The 21471-nt window shown below is 47.4% G+C and overlaps 1 protein-coding gene and 1 long non-coding RNA gene across 2 annotated transcripts; one reads left to right on the top strand and one right to left on the bottom strand.

Annotated features, from left to right (window-relative positions):
• Positions 1 to 7962: 7962 nt before the first annotated feature.
• LOC148714143 (uncharacterized) lies at positions 7963 to 16405 on the top strand. Its single transcript, XR_015977367.2, has 2 exons — positions 7963 to 9295; positions 15528 to 16405. It is a non-coding gene; the product is annotated as an uncharacterized LOC148714143 (long non-coding RNA).
• Positions 14976 to 19696, bottom strand: ABCG25 (ATP-binding cassette family G25). Its single transcript, XM_017841369.5, has 4 exons — positions 19464 to 19696; positions 18513 to 19347; positions 16853 to 16993; positions 14976 to 16195 (listed from the first exon to the last, which is right to left on the bottom strand). Exons 1-4 carry the CDS (start codon positions 19557 to 19559, stop codon positions 15342 to 15344), a joined length of 1926 nt encoding a protein of 641 aa, XP_017696858.2. The 5' UTR covers positions 19560 to 19696; the 3' UTR covers positions 14976 to 15341.
• Between the last annotated feature and the right edge of the window lie 1775 nt (positions 19697 to 21471).

Here is a 21471-nt window from a genome sequence, read left to right as displayed (position 1 = left end):
ATGTTCATTTCAGGAAGTTTTGCTCTGAGCTCGGCATTGATCATCGCTTCACCTCGGTTGCCCATCCCCAGACAAACGGGGAAACTGAGGTAACTAACCGAACTATTTTGCAGGGACTCAAAGCTAGGCTTGATCGGTCCAAAGGACAGTGGGTCGAGGACTTGTACAATGTCCTTTGGGCGTACCGGACCACGTTCCGACTGCCCACGGGAGAGACCCCCTTCAACCTAGCATACGGCACTGAGGCCGTCATCCCATTGGAGATCGGCTTGCCTTCTCTGAGGGTGGAGCATTACGACCCCGATACCAATTCCTCCCAGCTCAGGAGCAATTTGGACCTCGTCGAAGAGACAAGAGAGGTCGCCCGGGTGCGCATGGCGAGATATCAACAGCGACCGGCCCAATACTACAACTCCAGAGTTAAGCCCAAGCTCTTCAAAGTAGGGGACCTCATCCTCAGGAAAGCCGAGGCTTCTCAACCAACCGAGCAAGGAAAGCTCGCCCCAAACTGGGAAGGACCGTATCAAATCGCCCGGGTACAACGGCCAGGGGCGTACAAATTGAAGTCCCTGGAAGGGACTCTGATCCCACGAAGCTGGAACTCCGAGAATTTACGAATGTACTACCAGTGAAACCCCAAGGGGTTCAAGATAATCAGGATAATGGACTCAGCTCCTTTTTCTGCAAATATTTCTCTCATTTTGATGACTGTAATCCTCTTCTAATATTGGGTCGTCTGTGATCCTCAGATCCCCCGGCCAAAATCGGGATGCCTCGAGGCTCGACCGTAGAGTCCCAAACTCCCTCGACCTCGGGAAGAATCGCAGGACGGTGAAACGTCGACTGGTGCAAGATTCCTCGACTAAGGTCGAGATGCCCCGAGTGTCGACAGTGCGTGCCCAGACCCCTCGACACTTCGGGAAGACGGGGTAGTACCTTCGCAGTCCCCCGTGGCGCTCGACACCAACAACGGGGTAGTACCTTCGCGGCCCCCCGTAGCGCCTCCTTGGGAGCGGTCGACGATCCCCGATCCCCGAAGCGAGCGATCCCTCGACTAAGGTCGGGATGCCCCGAGGGTCGACCGTAGAGAACCAGACTCCCTCGACCTCGGGAAGCGTCGCCGGTCGGTAAAGCGTGCCCAGACCAGCCGACCTGACGAACGATCCCTCGACTAAGGTCGGGATGCCCCGAGGGTCGACCGTAGAAACCAGACTCCCTCGACCTCGGAAAGGCGCCGTGAGGGGTGGAAAGGGTGGCTCCACCCGGGGCGCCACAAAGTGGACCCCCGGGAGCGGTCGACGATCCCCGATCCCCGAAGCGAGCGATCCCTCGACTAAGGTCGGGATGCCCCGAGGGTCGACCGTAGAGAACCAGACTCCCTCGACCTCGGGAAGCGTCGCCGGTCGGTAGAGCGTGCCCAGACCAGCCGACCTGACGAACGATCCCTCGACTAAGGTCGGGATGCCCCGAGGGTCGACCGTAGAGAACCAGACTCCCTCGATCTCGGGAAGGCGCCGTGAGGGGTGGAAAGGGTGGCTCCACCTGGGGCGCCACAAAGTGGACCCCCGGGAGCGGTCGACGATCCCCGATCCCCGAAGCGAGCGATCCCTCGACTAATGTCGGGATGCCCCGAGGGTCGACCGTAGAGAACCAGACTCCCTCGACCTCGGGAAGCGTCGCCGGTCGGTAGAGCGTGCTCAGACCAGCCGACCTGACGAACGATCCCTCGACTAATGTCGAGATGCCCCGAGGGTCGACCGTAGAGAACCAGACTCCCTCGACCTCGGGAGGTATCACAGGTCAGCAAAGCGTCCACGAACCCGCCGACCTGATGTGAGATCCCTCGACCAAGGTTGAGGCGCTCCGAGGTCCGACCATAGGGTCTTAAGCCCCCTCGATCTCAAAAAGGGCTACAAATCAACAGAGCCTCCCCAGATCCTCTCAACTCCGGCAGGAGTCGCTGGGTCCATGGGAAGCCCGAGCCCCTTTTACAAGTCAAAAATGACTCCGGAGGTCGACGAGGAAGGGAAGCGACCTACTCCACCATGCGAAGCATGACCCCGAGAATGCAAGAGGTACACCCAACTAGACGCCCTCCTTGTCAAATTTTATCTACATATTGCCGAGCGGGATCCCGTCCAATGTTGGAGTCTTATTTTGCCCCAAAGCCGGGCTTCTTCGCTGGGTCGGCTTAAGACCGACCTCCCAACCTCATTATGCCTGCTCTGTTCGTCAAGTCTCCGCAATCCGTACTAAGGCTTCATAAAGTAGGGCCCAACTCGGCTCTTCTAAGTAAACTCCGACGTCCAGCTGAGAAAGTGGTCCCGGCCACGAATGTACCAGCCAAGCACAGGTACCAAGGCGATCTTTGGGAATCCCAGCCTTGTTCACCGAAATCTCGGCAGGGTTCGAGAACGATAACTATGAAAACCTTCGGCAATAACTTGTTTATTAGCCCGCGCTCCCTATGAGAGGTTCGGAGTTGAGTTCGGAAACCCGACTAAACTCCCCGAATAGCGGCACGAATAGACCTATTCCGGTCCCACTTGAAGGGCTAAGGCCCGACCTCGGTGCCTTAAGATTTTCCTAAAGGCCAAACGTGGCAACTCCCACGACTCTAAGATCCGAGTTATAGGACTTAGAGAAATTTTCTAGAAACCTAAGCTCGGAGCTCCCTTTGGTCGAGACGACTGGAATCCGAGAAGGCTAAGATATAGCCAGGGAAAAGGGCAGCTTCGTTAAGCAGCCCAAAGATTAAAATACGAAGTTAGAGGTCGTCGAGGCGGTTAGCTAAGGTTCTAGCCTCATCCACGACAACAGAGGGAAAGATGAACACAGAATGACAAAAACATTTCTTCATTAACAAAGGGCCGGAAGGCCAATTACAAAATTGGAAGTCGGCCACTCAAGGGCCGACCCCGGATACAATGAAAAAGAAAAGAAAAATATGCTTAAGTCCTAAGCGGCGGGAGCCACATCCGGGGGGTCATCCGGCACATTGATGACCTCATGATCTTCCTCCGGAACAGGCTCGGGGCCGGGAGCAGGAGCTTCGGGCGCCGCCTCCGGGACAGCATCGATCTCGGCCGCCGGAGCCGCCTCCATGACACCGTCCGCCTCGGCTACCCCCGTCGAAGGCTCGGCGGGGTCCTGCTCGTATATTCCCGCCTCGGACGTCAGGATGGCAGGAAGGGCTTGCACGTCGGACCCCCAGCCCCGGTCCTCCCTCGGACGGACCATCGAGAAGTCGTACTGAGGGCAGTACCGGTGCACCTGCTCCCGGAAGTTCTCGAAGCCTCGAAGGAAACCGTCGACCGTCTCCTCCTCCAACATGTCGCGGAACTCTTGCGACTCTTTGAAGAGTTCCACAGCATGCTCGGCTCGTTCGAGGGCCCTCCTCTCCCGGGCCTCAAGTTGCCCGAGTCGGAGGCGCAAGACCCCCTCCTCATACTCGAGGGCCGCGACCCTGGCCTGGACCTCCCCTAAGCGCGCCTCCGTGCCGCGCATGGTTGCCCTGGTCAGGGCATGAGCCGCCTTCTCCTCCTCGAGCGCCCCCACCATGGCAAGGCGCTCAGCCTCGGTGGCTGTCCACCGAGCCTCGGCCGCGGCCAACGCCGCCTCCAGCTCGGCGACTCTTTTCTTGGCCGGCTCCAGTTGCTGGCCGAGCTGTTGAACTTCTTTCCGATACCCATGGGCGATGAACGCCATGGTGTCGAGCTCGAGAATATGCTGAAAAGAAAGAAACGAGGGTATTGTGAGTTGAAAAGCACATATGTACGCTAAAAACTCGGGGAAATTAAGAAGAAAGCTTACCCGGGCGGTGTTGCAGTAAGCACTGCCGACGACCTCCTCCAGCGAAATACCCCGGAACACGGCCCGGTCCGCTGGAAGCACCGCACGCCGCAACATGGAGCGTGCGACCTCGGCATCTTGAAAGGCCGAGCGCCCCTCGGGAATAGAAGAGTCCGGCTCGGCCGACTCTTCTCGGAAAGCCCGAGAAGAGCTCGGCACGATCGAACCCGAGGTCCCGGAGCCGCTCGCCTCGGTGCCTCGGGTAGGCCCGGGTCCTGGCTGCTGCGGCCGGACCACGGACGGCTCCCCCCGCTGGGAAAGGGGGGTAGGGCAAGGAGGGGCCAACGGGCCCGCATCACCAACAACCCGCTCCCACCTCGGGTCGGCTGCAGGGGCCCCCGCCTCGGGGCCACTCGTCCCGGCCGACGAAGAAGCGCCGTCCGTCCTCGCCCTCTTCCGAGGCTGGGGCACAGCACCCCCGGCCTCGGCCTCTCGCCTCCTCAGGCGAGAGAAAAGTGATGTGTTGCTGGTCGGCATGCGTGGAATATCTGAAATCAAGAATTTTGTTAAGAGTCAGACCAGTGACCGTAAAGACGGAGAACAAGAAATAAATAAATAGAATAATGCAACCGCCCTTACCCTCGGGGCGTGCCGAGCTCAGACCCACGCTCGCCAGGGCGTCCTCCCGCAGGAGCTCGGTCAGGTCGTTGCCCCTCCCGAGGGCTCGCAAAGAGTCCAGGGTCCTCAGCTCCCTCCCCGTGGGCTCGGAGAGTTTGTTGAGGGCCTTCAGCCGAGGGTGTCCCCACCTTAGCTCGAACCCCCAAGGCGCCGCAGACGCCAGAAAGAAAAACTTCCTCTTCCACTCGTGAATCGAGGAAGGGGCGCCCCGGAAGAGTGACATACCGCCCCGAAAGGCGAAATATAACCACCCTACGTCCGCCGGATTTTTCTTTAACAGAAAACACCGGCGAAAAAGGCCTACCGAAATCGGGATTCCGTGCCCGAGGCACAGGGATAAAAACCCGATTATGGTCCTCCATGAGTTCGGAGTCAACTGCGCCGGGACGAGTTGGTACTCGGCCAGCAAGTTGCTCACGAACTCATGGGCGGGAAAACGCAGGCCCGCCCAAAGTGTCTCGCGGTAAACCGCGATCCGACCTGGGGGCGGCTACGTCACCCTGTCTTCCGGCCCTGCGGTTTCAAGGCGAAACCCGGGCTGGAAGAAGAAACGGGAGCGGATTAACTCCAGCTCCTCTTCCAACAGACTCGACCCAACCTCTTCGGGACCGGAACCCATTCTCACGGAAGAGCGGAGCAAAAGTTAAGAGTAGAAAATGGAAGTTGACGAGGAGGAGAAAAGAGGAAACCCTAGTGAAAACAGGAAGAAAACCTACTGGACATTGCCGGAAATCGCTCCGGGCACCACCAGCAAGATTCAGCTGAGGGAGGAAGCAGGGGGGAAAGACGACGAAAATAAGAGGCAGCCAAACAAGACCTTTAGGGCAGACTCGTGGGGTTTATATAGACCCCCCTGACGGCCCAGATCGACGGGGTCGGTTCCCATCCCCCCGACCGGGTTGTGCCACGTGTCGACCTCGGAAGCCGAGGCACCGTATTCACTCCGGTTTAATAAATCGGATACGAAATCGAAGCATTGTCCCATCGGATCTTGGGGCCTCATCATGGGTCCACAGAATCAAATCGTCTTGAGGAACGAGCGGACGTAACCCCCGCTCCCCTCGTTTAATAAGATCTAGGACACGTGGAGCCCCGATGAGGCCTCCACTTCTTCGGAATTATGATCCAGCAACATGAAATCGAAAGCGTCCGACCTCGGGTCGCGCCGCGTGTCCGTTTCAAACTCCGTAACGGCACTCTCATTAATGAGCCAGAAACGTCGATTACGGAATCGAGACACCGCCTCGACGAGCTCGAGGTCCTCCATCATTAATCCGCCGTAAAATGATCGTGGCGATTCAAGAAGCATGATGATACGAGCTCCATCATTAGCTCACCGAATAAAGCAGCCTCGAGACGCCAAAGGGCGCATATCTCACCATGAAAGCTCCGGAAAGCACAAGGGGGCGGGCGAGACCTTCCCCCCAACCTTAGTGACAGACTTTACTTCCCACGTCCGAGCCCCACAAGCCGCTCGAACTCGGAAGTCGGGAGGTAGTGTTGGGGGGAATAAAGTTTCCCCACAAATGACATAAATGCCCCTAAGAAGCCGTACAACCTCCGACCCCGGACAGCCGAAGTCAGCGTCCGACCTCGGAACGCTCGGCCACAAGACGACCGACCCCGAAACCTCCGACCTAAGAGAAACCCCGATGTCCGAGGACCGTACTCTAACACCCCTCCGGCATTTATTGCGCATGGCCGCTGTAATCTTCCGGCACACTCAACAATAAATGCGGATCTCCGGCTTACTCCATAATAAATGCGGATCTCCGGCTTACTCCACCAATAATGCGGATCTCCGGCTTACTCCATAATAAATGCGGATCTCCGACTTACTCCACAATAAATGCGCATGGCTCCTGACATCTACGGATCCCCAGCTCTCCACGGCAAATCGACCCAGCAGGGTCTAGTCGACTATGATAAGTCTCTGATCTCGGCCATACCGCCGACATCAGTGCAATGATTCGCCTGACCGAGCGCCGACCTGAACAACATGCCAAGCCGTACTACGGCCTCGCCCTGTTACATCACAGGTAAACCGACCCCCGCATATAAAAGGGAGCCTTGGCCTCCCAAGAGGGGGGGAACATTCATACACCCAAAAATCACTGTTTATCTCCTTCTCCCCACTATTTGCCCCCTCCCTGACTTGAGCGTCGGAGGGCCGGCGCCGGAGAACCCGGCCACCGGTTCGTGTGCAGGCACCCGGACGGAGGACGCCACCAGCCAACGGACCGCCGCCCCGCTGCGAGGACCTGCTGTTCCTTCTCTCCGACCGTCCCGGACGGAGGACGCCGCCCGCCGACAGACCGCCGCCCCGCCGTGATGACTAACAGTCGCTCCCTCTCCTCGACCGAAGATTGCCCCCGGGTCCAATTTCCAGCAACAAGTCTTAACCAGACTTTTGAGTCAATTCTAATCAACTAAATATCATTGGGTATTCAACTGAGCCTCCTTTTTCTCTCTCATTGGTATTCAACTTTGAGATACATTTGGCTAGGGCAGTTCATGGCTGACTTAGCTTACATTATAGATTACTTCGGATTAGTATTTAGCGGAGGTGGTGCTATCTTTGAACTTGGATTTGGGTCAAGCCTTGGGCAACACTGTATAAGCCACAGTACAAAATCTGATGTAGTCATCTTGTTACTTTGCATATATTAGAAATCATGCATGCTTAGCTAGGAATTGTGCATATGCATCTGCAAAGTAACTTTTAATTGTAACCTAATATAACAAGGATTGCAATGCTAGTTATTTTAAATATGCCATCATAACTCAAAACACAAATCTTCTTCATAATTTATGTGCCTCCATGCATGCTGAACCCCTGACCTATAATATGTCCAAATCCAACACTTTGCAAACCTTTTTTTAATCCAAGAATAGAAAGAGATACAAAATTTCAACTTGCGCACGGGGGAAACCAAGGAAACTTAGCTCAAAGGGAAAGTGTATTTAGCATATGAGATTACGATCATCAATGCTTTCTCTGATATGATCATAGAATATGCCTAGCTAGTAATAAGAAACTACAAGTCTATGGCAAAAAAAATGAAAACTTTGAGAGAACAGAAGAGTTGAATGTTATGTGATCGGTACATAAGGATGTTAATGAGTCAATCGGGTTGAAAAATAGGCGGCTTATCAAACAAGTTGTGAACTTATAACCTGAACTGACACAAACTTGCTTGTTTATAACCAAGTCAGTTTGGATCAGGTTGGCAAGAACCTATTAATAAAAAACAAGGTTTTCAATGGGTTAACAAGTTAAACAGGTTAGGTTAACTTAGACATACCGGGACTCTATAAGATTAACCTGCTTATGGAGAGGAAGCAAACCATGTAGATACGACAAAAGCCCGTGATAAAAGCAATGGGCTGAGCCCGTGATAAAAGCAATGGGCTGAGCTTAATTTAGCCTCTTAGGTGATTGGGGCCTGGCCTGTAGCAGGATAAGTCCCAGTCCAGCCCGAGATGCATGCCATCGGCCCAATTCCGACTCCCACTCCTACCTACCTGCACCTTGCAGCCCAACCCCCTTCGTGCGCCCGCAACCTCGCCCGCACGTGCCGACCTCGCACGGCTCCCTTCCGTTAGCCACCCCCCCCGCCACCGTCTCCGGCCGCCCATCTCCCCTCTCCAGCGCCGCTGTCACCGCCCCTGGATCCACTCCGAGGCAAATCCTCGCCGTCTACTCCCGCGCGGCCCGGGGCTTATCCCTCTCCTCTCCGCCTTCTCCGCCGTCCCCTCCGAGGGACCGGCTCTTCTCCACCCTCCTCGACGCCCTCATCCACTCCAATCGCCTCGTTATTGCTCGATCACTCCTCTCCGACATTGACTGAGGGTTTCCTCCCAATGTAACGCACTAGGCCGGCCTCGTCCGGGCATACTGGGACCACGCCGCCGTCGAGCCCGCGATCAAGGTGCTCGATCTTATGGCGGCACGGGGATCCGTCCCCAGCGTGTTCTTCTACGGAGCCCTAATCCACGGCGGCGGCAGACGACGCCTTCGCGGTGGCGAAGCAGGTGCCGGGGAGTGGCCGGGATCCGGACGAGGTCGCGTGGAACATTCTGGTCATCAGTTTCTTGAGGGCCGGGGAGATAGAAAGGGCTGAGAAGGTGGTGGCGGAGATGGTGCGGAGGGGCGCCGCCGCCGCCGGGACCTACAATACCCTGATCTCTGGGACCCCTGACTTTCGGATCACCGAGGACGGGAATCATGGTCTTCCACATGATGACAGACTGCGAAATAGCGCCAAATGTGATCGCATTCTCAATTTTGATTGGAGGATCGGGAAGGGAATGGAGAATGTTGGAATCGAATGCTCTGTTGGGAAGGTGGTGGGGATGGGGATTTCGCCGGCCGTCGCTTATTATCAGATTCTCCTTCGATTGTATTGGAGGAGCGGGATGGTCGGAGATGCGATTGGATTTCTTGGGGCAATGCTGTTTGATGGATTTTCGGTTGATGAGGATTTGGGGGAAATTGTGGATTTGGTTTAGGGAGGGAGTTTTGGGAGTGGTGATGAAGAAAGATTCCATGGGATTGTTTGCAGAGCAATTTTGAATGTCGGAAGCAACATTGAGTTTAGTGGTTAAGATGTTTGATGAGGTTGGGAATTAATGGGCCATCTAACAATTCCTTGTGTAAGGCAAAGGGTTCAGCATCTTGCGCAAATTTATTGGTAGTTTTGGATTGATATGTAACAGAATGATGATGAAGTTAGAGTCTGATGCAAGAAGGCTCTGGTTCGCTAAATGAGTTGTCTGAGACACTGTTTTTATAGAGAGGAGATAATTGGCCTTCTTCTCTGAGGTATGCTTTTAATCTCATGAATATTCTTAACTCTGCTATCTAATTCTCCCTGCATATGTGCATATGAATTTTGATCAAGTTGTAAAATGGTTACATATTTATTCAGTGCTTTTGCCTTGCAAATTATGCATGGAAGAATGAAAAAGACGAAATTCAATGGCAGTAGACTTTTTGGCCAAACAGTGAACACCTTCTTGCAATAATGCTTGTACCATTTCCACATTAATTTAACGTACGTAGATAATGCATTTGATATGCAATTAAGTCTACATCATTTTTTTTTTGAAAATACATTCACTAGACTAGAAGTAATATTTAGCTATTATAACATCTCATTTCAAGATAAGGACTAAGAATCCATGAATATTTTGATCTTTCACAGAGAGTATGGTGGCATCTGCTTTTTAGAAGTGAGAAAGTCCACATTTCCTTAGTGAACAATGCAGTATATGATAACCCAGCTAATTGGGGTCCATATCAGTAATTTGGAAGGTAGGCAGAAACATTCTTCAACTGTTGAACTAAAATGCTGCAAGTTATGTTATAATATTGTTAATTATAACAAAAAAAATTAATAGGACAAACATAGCTGGGTGCTGCTATGAGTTCTGAACTCCTGATCAGTAACAGGTAGATTGACAGTTAACCTCTTATTATTTTTGGGATCCATGTGAAAAATATGGTTTAAAAATTTCAGTTGTTCTGGTTTTTATAAGGTTGCTCCTGGATGGGATTTTAGTCTTTTTTTTTCATACTTGTTTTAACTGAAGGCAAACATATTCGTTAAAACTATGACAACTAGGCTCTATTGGAAACTGAAACTGGCTGATGATAAAGCCCATTTGTAATAAGCCAAAACTGACTAAAACCACTTACCTGACTAGAGTATTGATAATGTTAAAGACGTTATGTTCTTTGAAATGCCTCTGAAACCACATGGTTACATGCCGTGCCAGACAAAATCAGAGGATCAGTCAAGCATTGGCATTGTTCGGTGCGCAAAATCAAAATCTCAAGAAAACCCAAAGAAAAAGTTGTGCATGGCAGCAAAATGCCCAAACTAGAAGAAACTGAACATTTCCAGTTAAAGAAAATGGGTGTTCAGATATTAGTGAAAGCCAATTTTTTTTAGAAAGCATGAAATTTCTAAGATGACTAAGTCTATAAAGGATAAGGCTACTGTTCAGTACATTAGAGATAGCCTGAGTTCTATTAAACAGGGATTGAGTGTGAACTGACTAAAATGGTATGAACATGTGTATCAAAGATCCATGGAGGAGAGCCTGAAAAATGCGTTGCAGGGTCAGAAGGAGAATGATAAGTCTTAAAATAACTTGAATGGATGAAATGATGAAAATACTAGGAGAAGCTTGTAGTGACAGTGGATGTATTCCCGAACTGGAACTAGTAGTAGGTGAAGAATTTCACAGGATAAGACTTGATGAGCTATGATATTACTAAAAGTTTGATACAAAACCAAGTTTACCGTCTTTTTTATTTTCTGAATAAAAGGATTCAGATTGTGGTTTGTAGAAACTCTTGCAAAACAAGTAAAACAAACGTGCAAAAATGTGCTTTCGTAGGCCCAGCAAGCATCTATGAAAAGTGATGACTGTGTTGTGGTGCACTTTGACTTGGAAAATTTGACTCTCTTTCCACCTACATTTTGCGTCAGAAGGGCAAGAAAGTAAAAGACAACTAGCTATGATTGTTATATAGATTTTGCTTTTATATGTATGGTAAATTTGGATAGTAGAAGTCTTTAAGACTTGAGTACAGCCTAAGCACTTTGAGGTAATATGTCTGTTGGATTGTTAATAAGACCATCAGAATTCAAAGCTGATTCAACAGTCCTAAGCTGAGTTGCTACGTTGGCTAGTATAACTTGATTAGTTATTTTAGGATCAGAAGACAATGATATAGGTTGTTTTGGTGTCCTTAAATAGAGGCAGTGTCCCTAATTAGGATAATTGTAGTTTTAAGTTATATAGGTTTAAATGTTTTTCAGTAGTATTTACTTTTCTGTAAACTGTTTTTCCTTTTTACCTTTCTTGAAGAGCATATTCATATCATCGTATATAATTTTTTTCAGAAGTACTTACTTTTCTGTAAACTCTTTTTCTCCTTTTACCTTTCTTGAAACACATTATTTTGCATTAGATTGCTTGCCTGTGCAGTCGTTGATTGCATACTCTTAGAACCAGTCATAATCTCTCTCCCCCCCTCTCTCTATATATATATACACGTGCGAATGTATCATATATTTGTATAATGGAGCGATTTACCAGCTTAGACCTTGTGATTCCAAAGGTAAGTTAAATTTTTAGTATTATTTTAAAAATCAACCTCCATGGTTACTTGGGCAAAAACCCATTATTGTGGCTACCACATTGTGGGTTCAAAGCAGGCTGGACATGTTTTTGATTGGACCATCAAGCAACCTAACCTCCTAGAAATAGTATGTGATGATTGATTATTGAAATAATCAATCATCAATTCGTCATTTGACTTTTTCGTCTAGACTCTAGATGGGCCTATTATCTCTTGCTAATGATGTTTTGTTTAGCGAATCATGTTATATAATTGAGGACATCTTTCTTATGTAGTTGATGTTGTTTGATTGCCGGCATCTTTATTTATTGTTGATGTTATGTGGTTGTGGGTACTTTCATCTTATGAGTGATATGATTATGTTTGTTGGATGATGATATCTTTACATTATATGGATGTTGATATTATGATTCAAGTGGAATGATGTCTTCAGCTTTGCCCTTGATTTTTTTTCTTTTTTAAGAAGAAATATTGACATGTTTTGACAGCCAACTTTGTGTACATAGCACCTACTTCCACTTTCTGCCGTCCGCTATTAAACCTCCGAACCGCTGCTCTGCCCACTATCTGCTTTTTAATACACTAATTCTTGGCACAACCTGCATATTTTCATTGAGATTTTGCCTTATTTACTGCATTTTTAGTTAAAGGAACTTGGCCTTCTAGATGAGTCATCAAATGTATGGTTATGTCAACGTCAGCAAAACTGACCCGAATTGGTCGGTTTCGCTCGTTTCGAACCGTTCCGATGGCTCACCGGTACGGTTCGGGCTCAAAAAATGGGACACGTTCCTAGAGCTGGAGAAGGAGAAAGAAAGAGAGAGCAAGCAAAGGAGGAAGGAAGAGGGAGAGGGAGAGGATGCCGGCGGAGCCCGACGGAGGCCGCAAGGGGGCCGGCGCCGGGGAAGAAGGGCCGCTTAAGCGGCCGACCCCTAGGAGAGGTAAAACGAGAGAGAAAAAGAGAGAGCGGAGGAGGGAGGCAGGAACACCGGCAAAGGGTCGGCGAAAAATTTCGTGATTCGTAAGTGAAGTCGGCATATCGATTGCTGACTTCACTTATGAAAGGGCAAATTTTTTAAGCGGTTGACCCCTGTTTTGAACGAAACAGGGGGTCGGCCACTTAAGCGGCCTTCTTCCTTGGCGTCGGCCTCTCGCGGCCTCCGCCGGCCCTCCTCTAGCATCCTCTCCCTCCCACCCCCGCTCTTTCTCTTTTTCTTTCTCATTTTGCCTCTCCCCCGTCTGTCCGCTGTGTCGGTACGAGCCGTGCCCAGCACGAACCATACCGAGCCATTCCGCCGGAAAATCGATATGGGGTCCGGTACCGGTTTCTCCGACCTTGGATTATGTAGATAGTCAGAATTGGTCTTTATTCTATCGATCACACCCAAAAACCATAACTTGAACTGCTTGTTTGAGATTTGTAACAGTCTTATAGACAACTCCGATCTTATAAATTTGCGTATGGACCTATCCCTTGTTTTAAGCATTTCTTTGAATTAATTGAGCATGGTGCTTTTGCAATTGATTACTTTAAATCGTGTTGATTGTTCTCACCTGTTTGGTGCTTCAGTTATTATCTTTTGCCTAAAAGTGCGTCAATATGCCACATTATCTCACTCTCTTAAGCATCAGCCTATTATCCCAGTTATTCAATATTGCAGCTCTAATCAATCTTAAGTATGAACACTGTATTGTTCTATACTGATCTCCTTTCATCCAAAAGTCTGGTTGGCAGCTGAAACCAATGCCTAGGTGCATCACAGACTAAAACATATTTAACGCAAACCATTATTGATTGTATCAGAGTGAAATTGTCTATGCCATCTTGTTCAACTGTAGTTATACTCCCATAATAATTGTTTATGTAGCTACCAATGGAAGCCTGTTTCTCAGAAGTTCTCAAAAAGTGTAAAGCATATTGCATGAGTAGTACATTCTTGCATTTGGCTTTGCTCCGTAGGATGGTGGGGGATGTGGGCTGGGAGAAAGGTCCTTTACTGAAGAAAGATCTGGAGTAGAGGAGATTCTTTTAGTTTAACAAACTGCCAATTTTCTTTGTTAAATTTCCTTTATTCAAATTATCGATCTTGAGCATATGCATCTCTCTCTCTCTCTCTCTCTCTCTCTCTCTCTCTCTCTCGATTTTGTCAACATAACATGCTTCAGTTCTTCTTGCTTTCAAGTCCTGATTTTCCATGGATTTTGTCTTCAAATATGCTACTTTTCTGTTTTATTCTTGGATACTTCTTGTCCTCCTTCACTCTTTCATTAATTAATATGCACATTAAGAAACAGCAGCATACAGTTGCTGAGTTGTGCAATAATATACAACTTAGTGGTCAAAGAGGACAAAAATAAATTCATCATCAGCTTGCACTTTCATGTCAAGTTGCAATTTCTAACCAACAGATATTCTGGAATATATGTGGTTGTTGTATCACTATCCTTTTTTAAGATATAAATTGTGATGATTCATTCAAAAGAGTTCAGTGACTTTTTGACTTCATGCGCGTTATGTCTCCACTCTTTACAAATGTAACATGTATTATTCGTGCTCTTCAGTATTGTTGTGTCACTCATATGCTTATACGATCTAGTTGACATTTGATCATTGTTCTTTTTGTTTTTCCTATCATTATCATGAGACCTTTAGCAAGAGAAACCAACACACAGGGTTTCAGTATCAGCAAATATATAAAAAAAAGAAGATGATGGGGAGAAAAAAAAATAAAGATAATAATTGATAATAATTAAAGACAATAATCACTGAATCTGTTTGAAGATTTATAACTGTTATAGAAAGACAATATTCTGTATTCTTGTGGTCCTGATAAACTCATCCCTAATGAATGATAGTTTAGAATTTGACACCCTAAAAAGACATTAGATACCGCTGTAGCTTTCATTTGACCTTTTGTCCGTCATCTATGCATACATGTAAAAGTTATCCAAAGTTTGTTTTTTTTGCAAGTTCAGACTAGGGAGAACAAAGATTAGCTATATGACAAGATGATTGCTTAGGATGGAAGTGGTAGTGAAAGTCTGCAACGTGGAAGTCACATGTTACATGAGTGGGAAAACTTTGACCAATATGGTTCAGTCACTGCCAAGAATCATCAATTCAATGAATCAGCATTCTGTCTGTTGTAGCAGTAATATAGCTCAATTTACCACATACCTTTGCTGCTTCAGAATGGAAACTTGAGAACAACCTATACCATGTCAACTGAATAACAATGAATCTACCTGCCCTCGGCATGTTGAGATATTAAGTTAAAAGAAAATCTAGCTCATCACAAATGGCCTTAAAGATTTATTTGACTACCTACTGTTCTTAAAGATAGAAAGATGGATAAACAAATATTGTTTTCAATTTGAAACTTCACAAGTGAACAAATTATGATGATCATTCTTGTGACATCCAACGGAAGCATTCATGCTTGTTTCCTGACAGCAGGTTACTGCTGCACTCTCTAGTTACTGATACACTCTCTAGTTACTGATCTCCACATCAGGATCCCAAACATTCAAATGTACACTTGCTTGTTTTTTTTTTTTTTTTTTTGCTACAAACACTTGCTTGTTTCAGTAGCCATCTTTTACATTCAAGTACACTGCTCTTTGTTCCCTCATTGTTGTGCAATCGACTGATACCCCAATATCTGCATGCCCTTCGATATAGTATAGTTAAATTATGTTAATCCTGCAACTGTGTTCATGTTTTGATACGCCTGAGAGCAAGATATGCCAAAAACCTGTATCCCACAAACATAGCGACCAATGCCACAATGCACATCACCGTACTGAGCTGCCCACCCAACTCCTGTTCCACTGCCTCCCTTCCATTCCTGTGATGAGACAAACCTAGAAATGTAGCCAATTCACTCTCTTTATATTGCAGGTTGATGAGCAGCCTGTAGCAGTAGAAGGTGAATGAGGTATACTTCATCCAGATCACACAGCTTGGCACATGTTGAACATAAAACCCCCCAGTGAGAAGGAATGCTAGCATGGTTACTGTGATCACAGTGGAAGCCTTCTTCGCATCCATGATGGCTGCACCGAGGGCAAGACCAAGACCTTGTGCCACCAGAACGTAGCCAAGCAACACAACCAGCGTAAGCATGAATGCTTCTGGCTCAGGCCTGAGCCCAGCCATCCAGTACAATATCAGAGCAAAGACGGTGGGGAGGATAAGCTCCATGGGGAGGTCACCAGCCATTCGAGCCATGAAATAGGAGGACAGAGTGTACATGCCTGAAGATCTCTCCTTGATGAAGATTGCACGCTCCTGTGGGAAAGTGAAGACCGCATTGAAGGATGGAAAGACACCCCAGAAGATAGCGATGAAGAAGAGGAGGCCCAACCGATCCCGCACATCGTGAATATTGGAATGCCACCACATGGACCCTGCTAGAATGGCTGCAGCCACGACTTGGAACACTCTCAGGGAGTTGAAGGTCTCATGCCTCCTTTCCTTGAGGCTTCTGCGAAGAAGGATGCTGAACTGGCTGAACCAGCTGATGCTCCGGCAATTTCTCTGCTCCCTCGTCATGCATCTTTCACTACCTGATTAAACAACAGGAGTTCAAAGAAAGTTGGTATATAATCTCTTTGACTTGTTGGTTGCTGTGCATGGTAGCGAGTCATACGGTTATCAAGGCTAAATGTCTTGTCTTTCATTCTCTTGATGCTATTAGTTCCATGTTTTTACGTATACAAAGATATAATGTATGTATATATGTGTCTGATTCATTTGATTATGATTTTGGCTATTTCTACTGGATGATTTTTTTTTGCTTGGTACAAAGACGACTCACACACAACGGGTATGGGTGTAGCCCATACGATCTACTGGTTAATCTTTACTTCAGTATCAGTACCTCTGTTGGCTAGAGTTTTTCTTCCTTTCCCCCCTTCCTTTTAATTTTTTTCCGATCTCGGTGAAATAGTATATTTTAGGTCTCCTTAAACAGTCTCAGCAGTGCTATAGAAGGTTATCACACAAGCTTTATTTAGAGACCAACCCACTTGAATATAATAATAATAATAATAATAATAATAATAATAGTAATTTGATCCCTAGTAGAAACTAGAATATTCCATTAGCACACTAGTGTATTAATTATGCTGTCCTGATATGCTCTGCAATCTGCTACCAGGTGCATTTTATAAAAACTATATTTTTTTGTTTCTTTTAAGAGCAGTGTTTCTGTAGGTGGGTACCAGTCTGGGCGGCATCTCCAGCAACAGCAGCACTGATGCAGGCCTTCACCTTTGGAGCCATCACTCTGCTGTAGGAGGCGACAAGAGATTGTTTTACATTGGACTTTTCCGCTTCACCTTGATAGTCTATCTCAGCAACCCCTGCAATTAAATTAATACACCCACTCAGCACTAAACTCTTACATAAACAAGCACTAACAAGATTTATATCTCATTTGCTAGTGGTTAGCTTCATGGATCCTACGTCGATATCTTCTTTTTTTAATTATTATTTCATCCAACCTCATAGAGTGCCTGATGAATTTAAAAACTTGCCGTCGAACCATTTAACCCCAAGTTAAAGTGCTTCTCATAGAGAGTGCTCTCGAGGACAAGTTCCCACTAGCCGGAGCTAGAGGAGCTCCCACAACGACTTACCTCAGTTTAGGAAGGAATTCGTTTTTGACTCTTCCGGCAAACCAAAGAACATAAAGTGAGCAACGGATCATCGTCAGAATATGATGTCAATATCCACCTTTGCGAGGAGGACTAAAAAAAAAAAGAAGGCAGAGAGGAGAGCCTGGATGCTGTCACCAGGCGACCTAAAGTTCCAACACCGTTCCTTGTGGGTGCAAGGGATAGTGGAGAATATGGGTGGATAGATCTCCCGTGGAGATGGATTGATGGGCTCTCTCCCCGCATGATGCAGGGGAATAAAAGCAACACAGTGGAGGAACAGTAACTGAAGTGGAATTGGATATGTATATAATATTCAGCTGCAGAAAAGGTGCAAGAGGAGGGAGGGTCCCTTCACAGAAAAGCATGGCCGAAAAAAAAGAAGGAAAGTTAAGCGTCCAGCCCCCATCCACCGCAGGGCACCAGACACGTACCCGTCACCGAGAATCACCATTATTCCTTCCCACCACCCACGTTACGTGTCCCGTGGGTGATCATGGAGCATCCTGAGCTGATCCGAGAATAGGAAAGTGAAACGGGGAAATCTATGAGCTTCTCACTTCTGGATAGGTATGCAACCTTTCTCTTCCTGAAAAGAGTGGCTGTAGAACAGGGTGAGAGGGGACCCCAGGCCAAAACCGGGAGTGGAAGCAGGAAAGAATCCACAGAACCAATGAACGTTACCCCAGATTGAGACGAGGAACGATAACAAAAACATGTAACTATACTCGTAGATGGATAAAAAGAGTATAAAGTGAGAGGAATTTGATGCAACGATGAGGAATTCCGCAACCTCTACTTTCTAATACTTGCTTTATAAGTTCATACCGGACTCTCAGGCAAAAATAGAGATAAAGAGAAACGACGCCTACAGTCTTTTTCTTGGGATTCCCTACCTTGTCCTTTTCTCCTCCCTCCTCTTCTATAGGTACAGCTCTGTTCGGTGTGGCGAACTCGGATTCTAATAGAGAGAATGCGAATATGATCTTTTGGAACAGCAGAAGCAATGGAAAGTGGACAAAGAATGATAGATTTCTCTTGGATACGTCCTCCAAGAATGCAACAAAAAGCATATTTACGTCAACTTCGATAGATTTCCTTTCTATTTATTCTAATTTTTCAATATAATATTATACTTTGTTAGAATTTTGTTTTTGTTTTTGTTTTTTTTTTTTTGGAGGATTGAAACTTTGCTACGAGTTTTGGGAGCTCGGCTTGCACTTACCGTTAGCGAGGTCGAGCATGAAGTCGGCCGGGTTGACGTGGAACCGGGGAGCGAATCCGACCGAACCGAAGTAGTCCATGGCCTCCCTCCCTCGCCCAAAATACAAGCAATTCCCCTCGGAGAGCAAGAGAACCGAGTCGAACATCTGGTAGACCCGGCTCGACGGCTGGTGGACCGCGGTCACGATGGCCCGGCCCTTCCGGGCGAGCCCGGCCAGGGTGGCCACGAGCCGGTAGGCCGCGGTCGAGTCCAGACCGGACGTCGGCTCGTCGAGAACCAGGAGACTCGGGTTCACCAGCATCTCGTGGGCGATGCTGACCCGCTTCCTCTCGCCGCCGGAGATGCCCCTCACGAAGGCGTTCCCCACCACCGTGTCGGCGCACTTCCCCAGCCCGAGCTCCGCCACCACGGCCTCGGCCGCCGCCACCTTCTCCGCCGCAGCCACCGTCCGCGGCAGCCGGAGCATGGCGCAGAAAACCAACGTCTCCCTCACGGTCAGGTGAGGGTACAGCAGGTCGTCCTGGGCCACGAACCCGGTTCGCCGAAGAGCCGGTTTGGCGAGCCGGCGGCCGTTGGCGAGCACGACGCCAGAGTGCTTCCCCTGCAGCCGGCCGGCGATGACGCTTAGTAGAGTCGACTTCCCGCTCCCCGACGGACCGAGTACGGCGAGGATTTCGCCGGGGGAGACGACCCCGCTGATGCCATTCAGGATGGTTCTCTCTTCGGGAACCGCCACTGGTGGATTTGCGGCGCCGGCGTGGAATATCCGCTTGAATCCGCTCCCTCTGGCGGACGCCTTCGGGTCATGTTTGGTGCGGTACGTAATATCCATGAACTTGAAAACCATAACAAGCCAGTGTTATACAAAAAAAAGAAAAAAACACTTTCGAACATGAAGATAAAGAATAATGGCATGTCCCACTGAATTGTCATGAATGGGAGAAGCAGTACCTGGAGAGTGAGGGGATAGCAGGAGTTGGAGATGAACGAGTCCATAGATGGAGCGGACACTCCATTCTGGTCATGCTCCTCGCAGTTGGGAGGCATTTTGTAGCACTATATCGACTGCTTGTTGCTTTGAAGAGTTTGGCGAAGGCAAAGATAAAAAGGAGGATGGTAGAAACTAGTAGTAAGCTTAGGAGAGAGCGAGTGAGAGGCTATCCATGGAGACCAAGGGTCGGGGAGGGGGATGGGTATATAAGGAGTGCCGGGGGTGCAGCCCACGTCAAAGGGAAACGGTCACAGCGGAAGAGGGTACGTGGCAGGCTGCGGAGGGAATCTAGGAGGCCAGCTGGCCACCTTCACTAATTTGAGGGAAGGTTGTGGGAACATAATGAACTCAAGCCTCACTCAAGCCTCACTCGAGCCGCTTGGTTCCCTTCTCTAGTTCTCTGTCCATATGCGCCGCTTTATGGCCGAATTCTCTCTCTCTTTTATCTCTCGACATTGAAGAAAGGGAGAGTCAAAAGACAGGTGCAATGCATCAGGAGTTTGGGAGTGGTTTCGTTAGTCGTTTTGCTTAAATGGTTCCGGAGGGTGGAGCCAGGAGGGTCAATCAGTCAAAGGGCCGGGCCCTTGGTTTTTCGTCGTTGAACATCTTTGGACATGTCTGGATTTGGAGTGAGGGAGGAGGAAGGTGATGGTAGCCGTGGCTTGATATGTACATGTCGTGTATCCGATTCACAAAATTAAAGGCAAAATAAAGTAAGGGGAAAAGGTGGTGGAAAGAGAGATGCTTGACAAACGCGGCTCTTTGCAAAAAGAGTGGCTTAGGTCGAGGGTGAGTTGTAGCGCCTAATGCAACAAGTTTAAGATGGTAGACTAATGGAACTCCTTTACTAGTTTGAGAATGGGGGGATCCGCCTTGTTGATAAAATGGGTCTATTCAACTTTAACTAGAGAGAAAATGGCAGATTGAATGTTGGTATCATCATTTTAATGAAAGCTACTAGACTTGTATATGCCATACAAGGAACTTTTTGTCATTAAAAGAATTCATCATCTTTTCTTACAATACATGTTGCTTGAACTGGGTTTTAATTGGAATTTGATAGCATAAATTTGTATAGTATTGCTAGATTTTTTTTTCCCCTGACTTTACATTTATATTAGGTTTATATCTTGCAATGTTTTTCCAATATCTTCTACAAATTTAAATTTTGCCACTGCAGGAAATAGTTGAGAAAAAGCAACGTTGTGTGATGAATCTTTATTTTTTTTGAATAGAAAGGTGCTCCTGACCTTTGATATGTCAATGGAAGTCCATTCGGATAAAAGATGTAAGAAATTAAACTTGCAGGACATGAAGTAGATATGGAATAATGGACCAAAACTGATTTGATACCCCAAATAGAAGATTAGTTGTTTATATCAAAACTACATTCATGGTCAACGAAATTTCTTTTTAAAATGAACATAAAAAAATATTTAGCACATAATCAATTTTGACTATAGTCGAAAACTATGAAACATAGTAAAAGAAAATGCGAAGCAGGTGAGGGCAAGACCAATATAGGAAAAACGTACAATTTGATGCCTTGAATAAAAAAAATTTGGCTCCTCAAATGGCAAATATATATGCTTGATGAAAGATGTCTTTCTTAGTGAATTCAAAACTTTTTAACACATTCTACACACAAAAGTTGATGCATAGTAGGAAAGTTGGTGCAAGATCATGAGCTGCATGAATCTGATTTGGCACCTCAAAGTGAAGGTCTTGGTTGTTTAGCCAGAGAGCATGCATAAATTATGCATGGGAAGTCACTAGTCTTTTTCGCATAACAAACCGAAAGGTCATTTTTAATGCACTCAAAATTTAACATACATACCATGTTTGAGATAGGTTTCTTATTATAATCTAGGTCCAGGTCTAGAAGCTTTGAACGCTCGACGTCGCTTAGCTTACATGATGCATGAGGGCCAGCTGAAACGAACTCGGGAAGGTAAAAAAAGAAAGCAG

Source organism: Phoenix dactylifera, chromosome 4 (genome assembly GCF_051530095.1).
Source record: "Phoenix dactylifera cultivar Ajwa chromosome 4, Ajwa_hap1_PhDact_Kaust_v1.1, whole genome shotgun sequence".
In the NCBI taxonomy this organism is placed as follows: Eukaryota; Viridiplantae; Streptophyta; class Magnoliopsida; order Arecales; family Arecaceae; genus Phoenix; species Phoenix dactylifera.
The sequence above is the reverse complement of the archived record's forward strand: the minus strand, read 5'-3'. Positions and strand labels throughout refer to the sequence as shown.

Coding starts and splice junctions, on each gene's coding strand:
- ABCG25 (XM_017841369.5), bottom strand. CDS start 19,559: ATGCCTCCCAACTGCGAGGAGCATGACCAGAATGGAGTGTCCGCTCCA. Junction 19,348..19,463: donor GCTATCCCCTCACTCTCCAG/GTACTGCTTCTC, acceptor ATGGTTTTCAAG/TTCATGGATATTACGTACCG. Junction 16,196..16,852: donor TGGAGATGCCGCCCAGACTG/GTACCCACCTAC, acceptor TTGTTTAATCAG/GTAGTGAAAGATGCATGACG.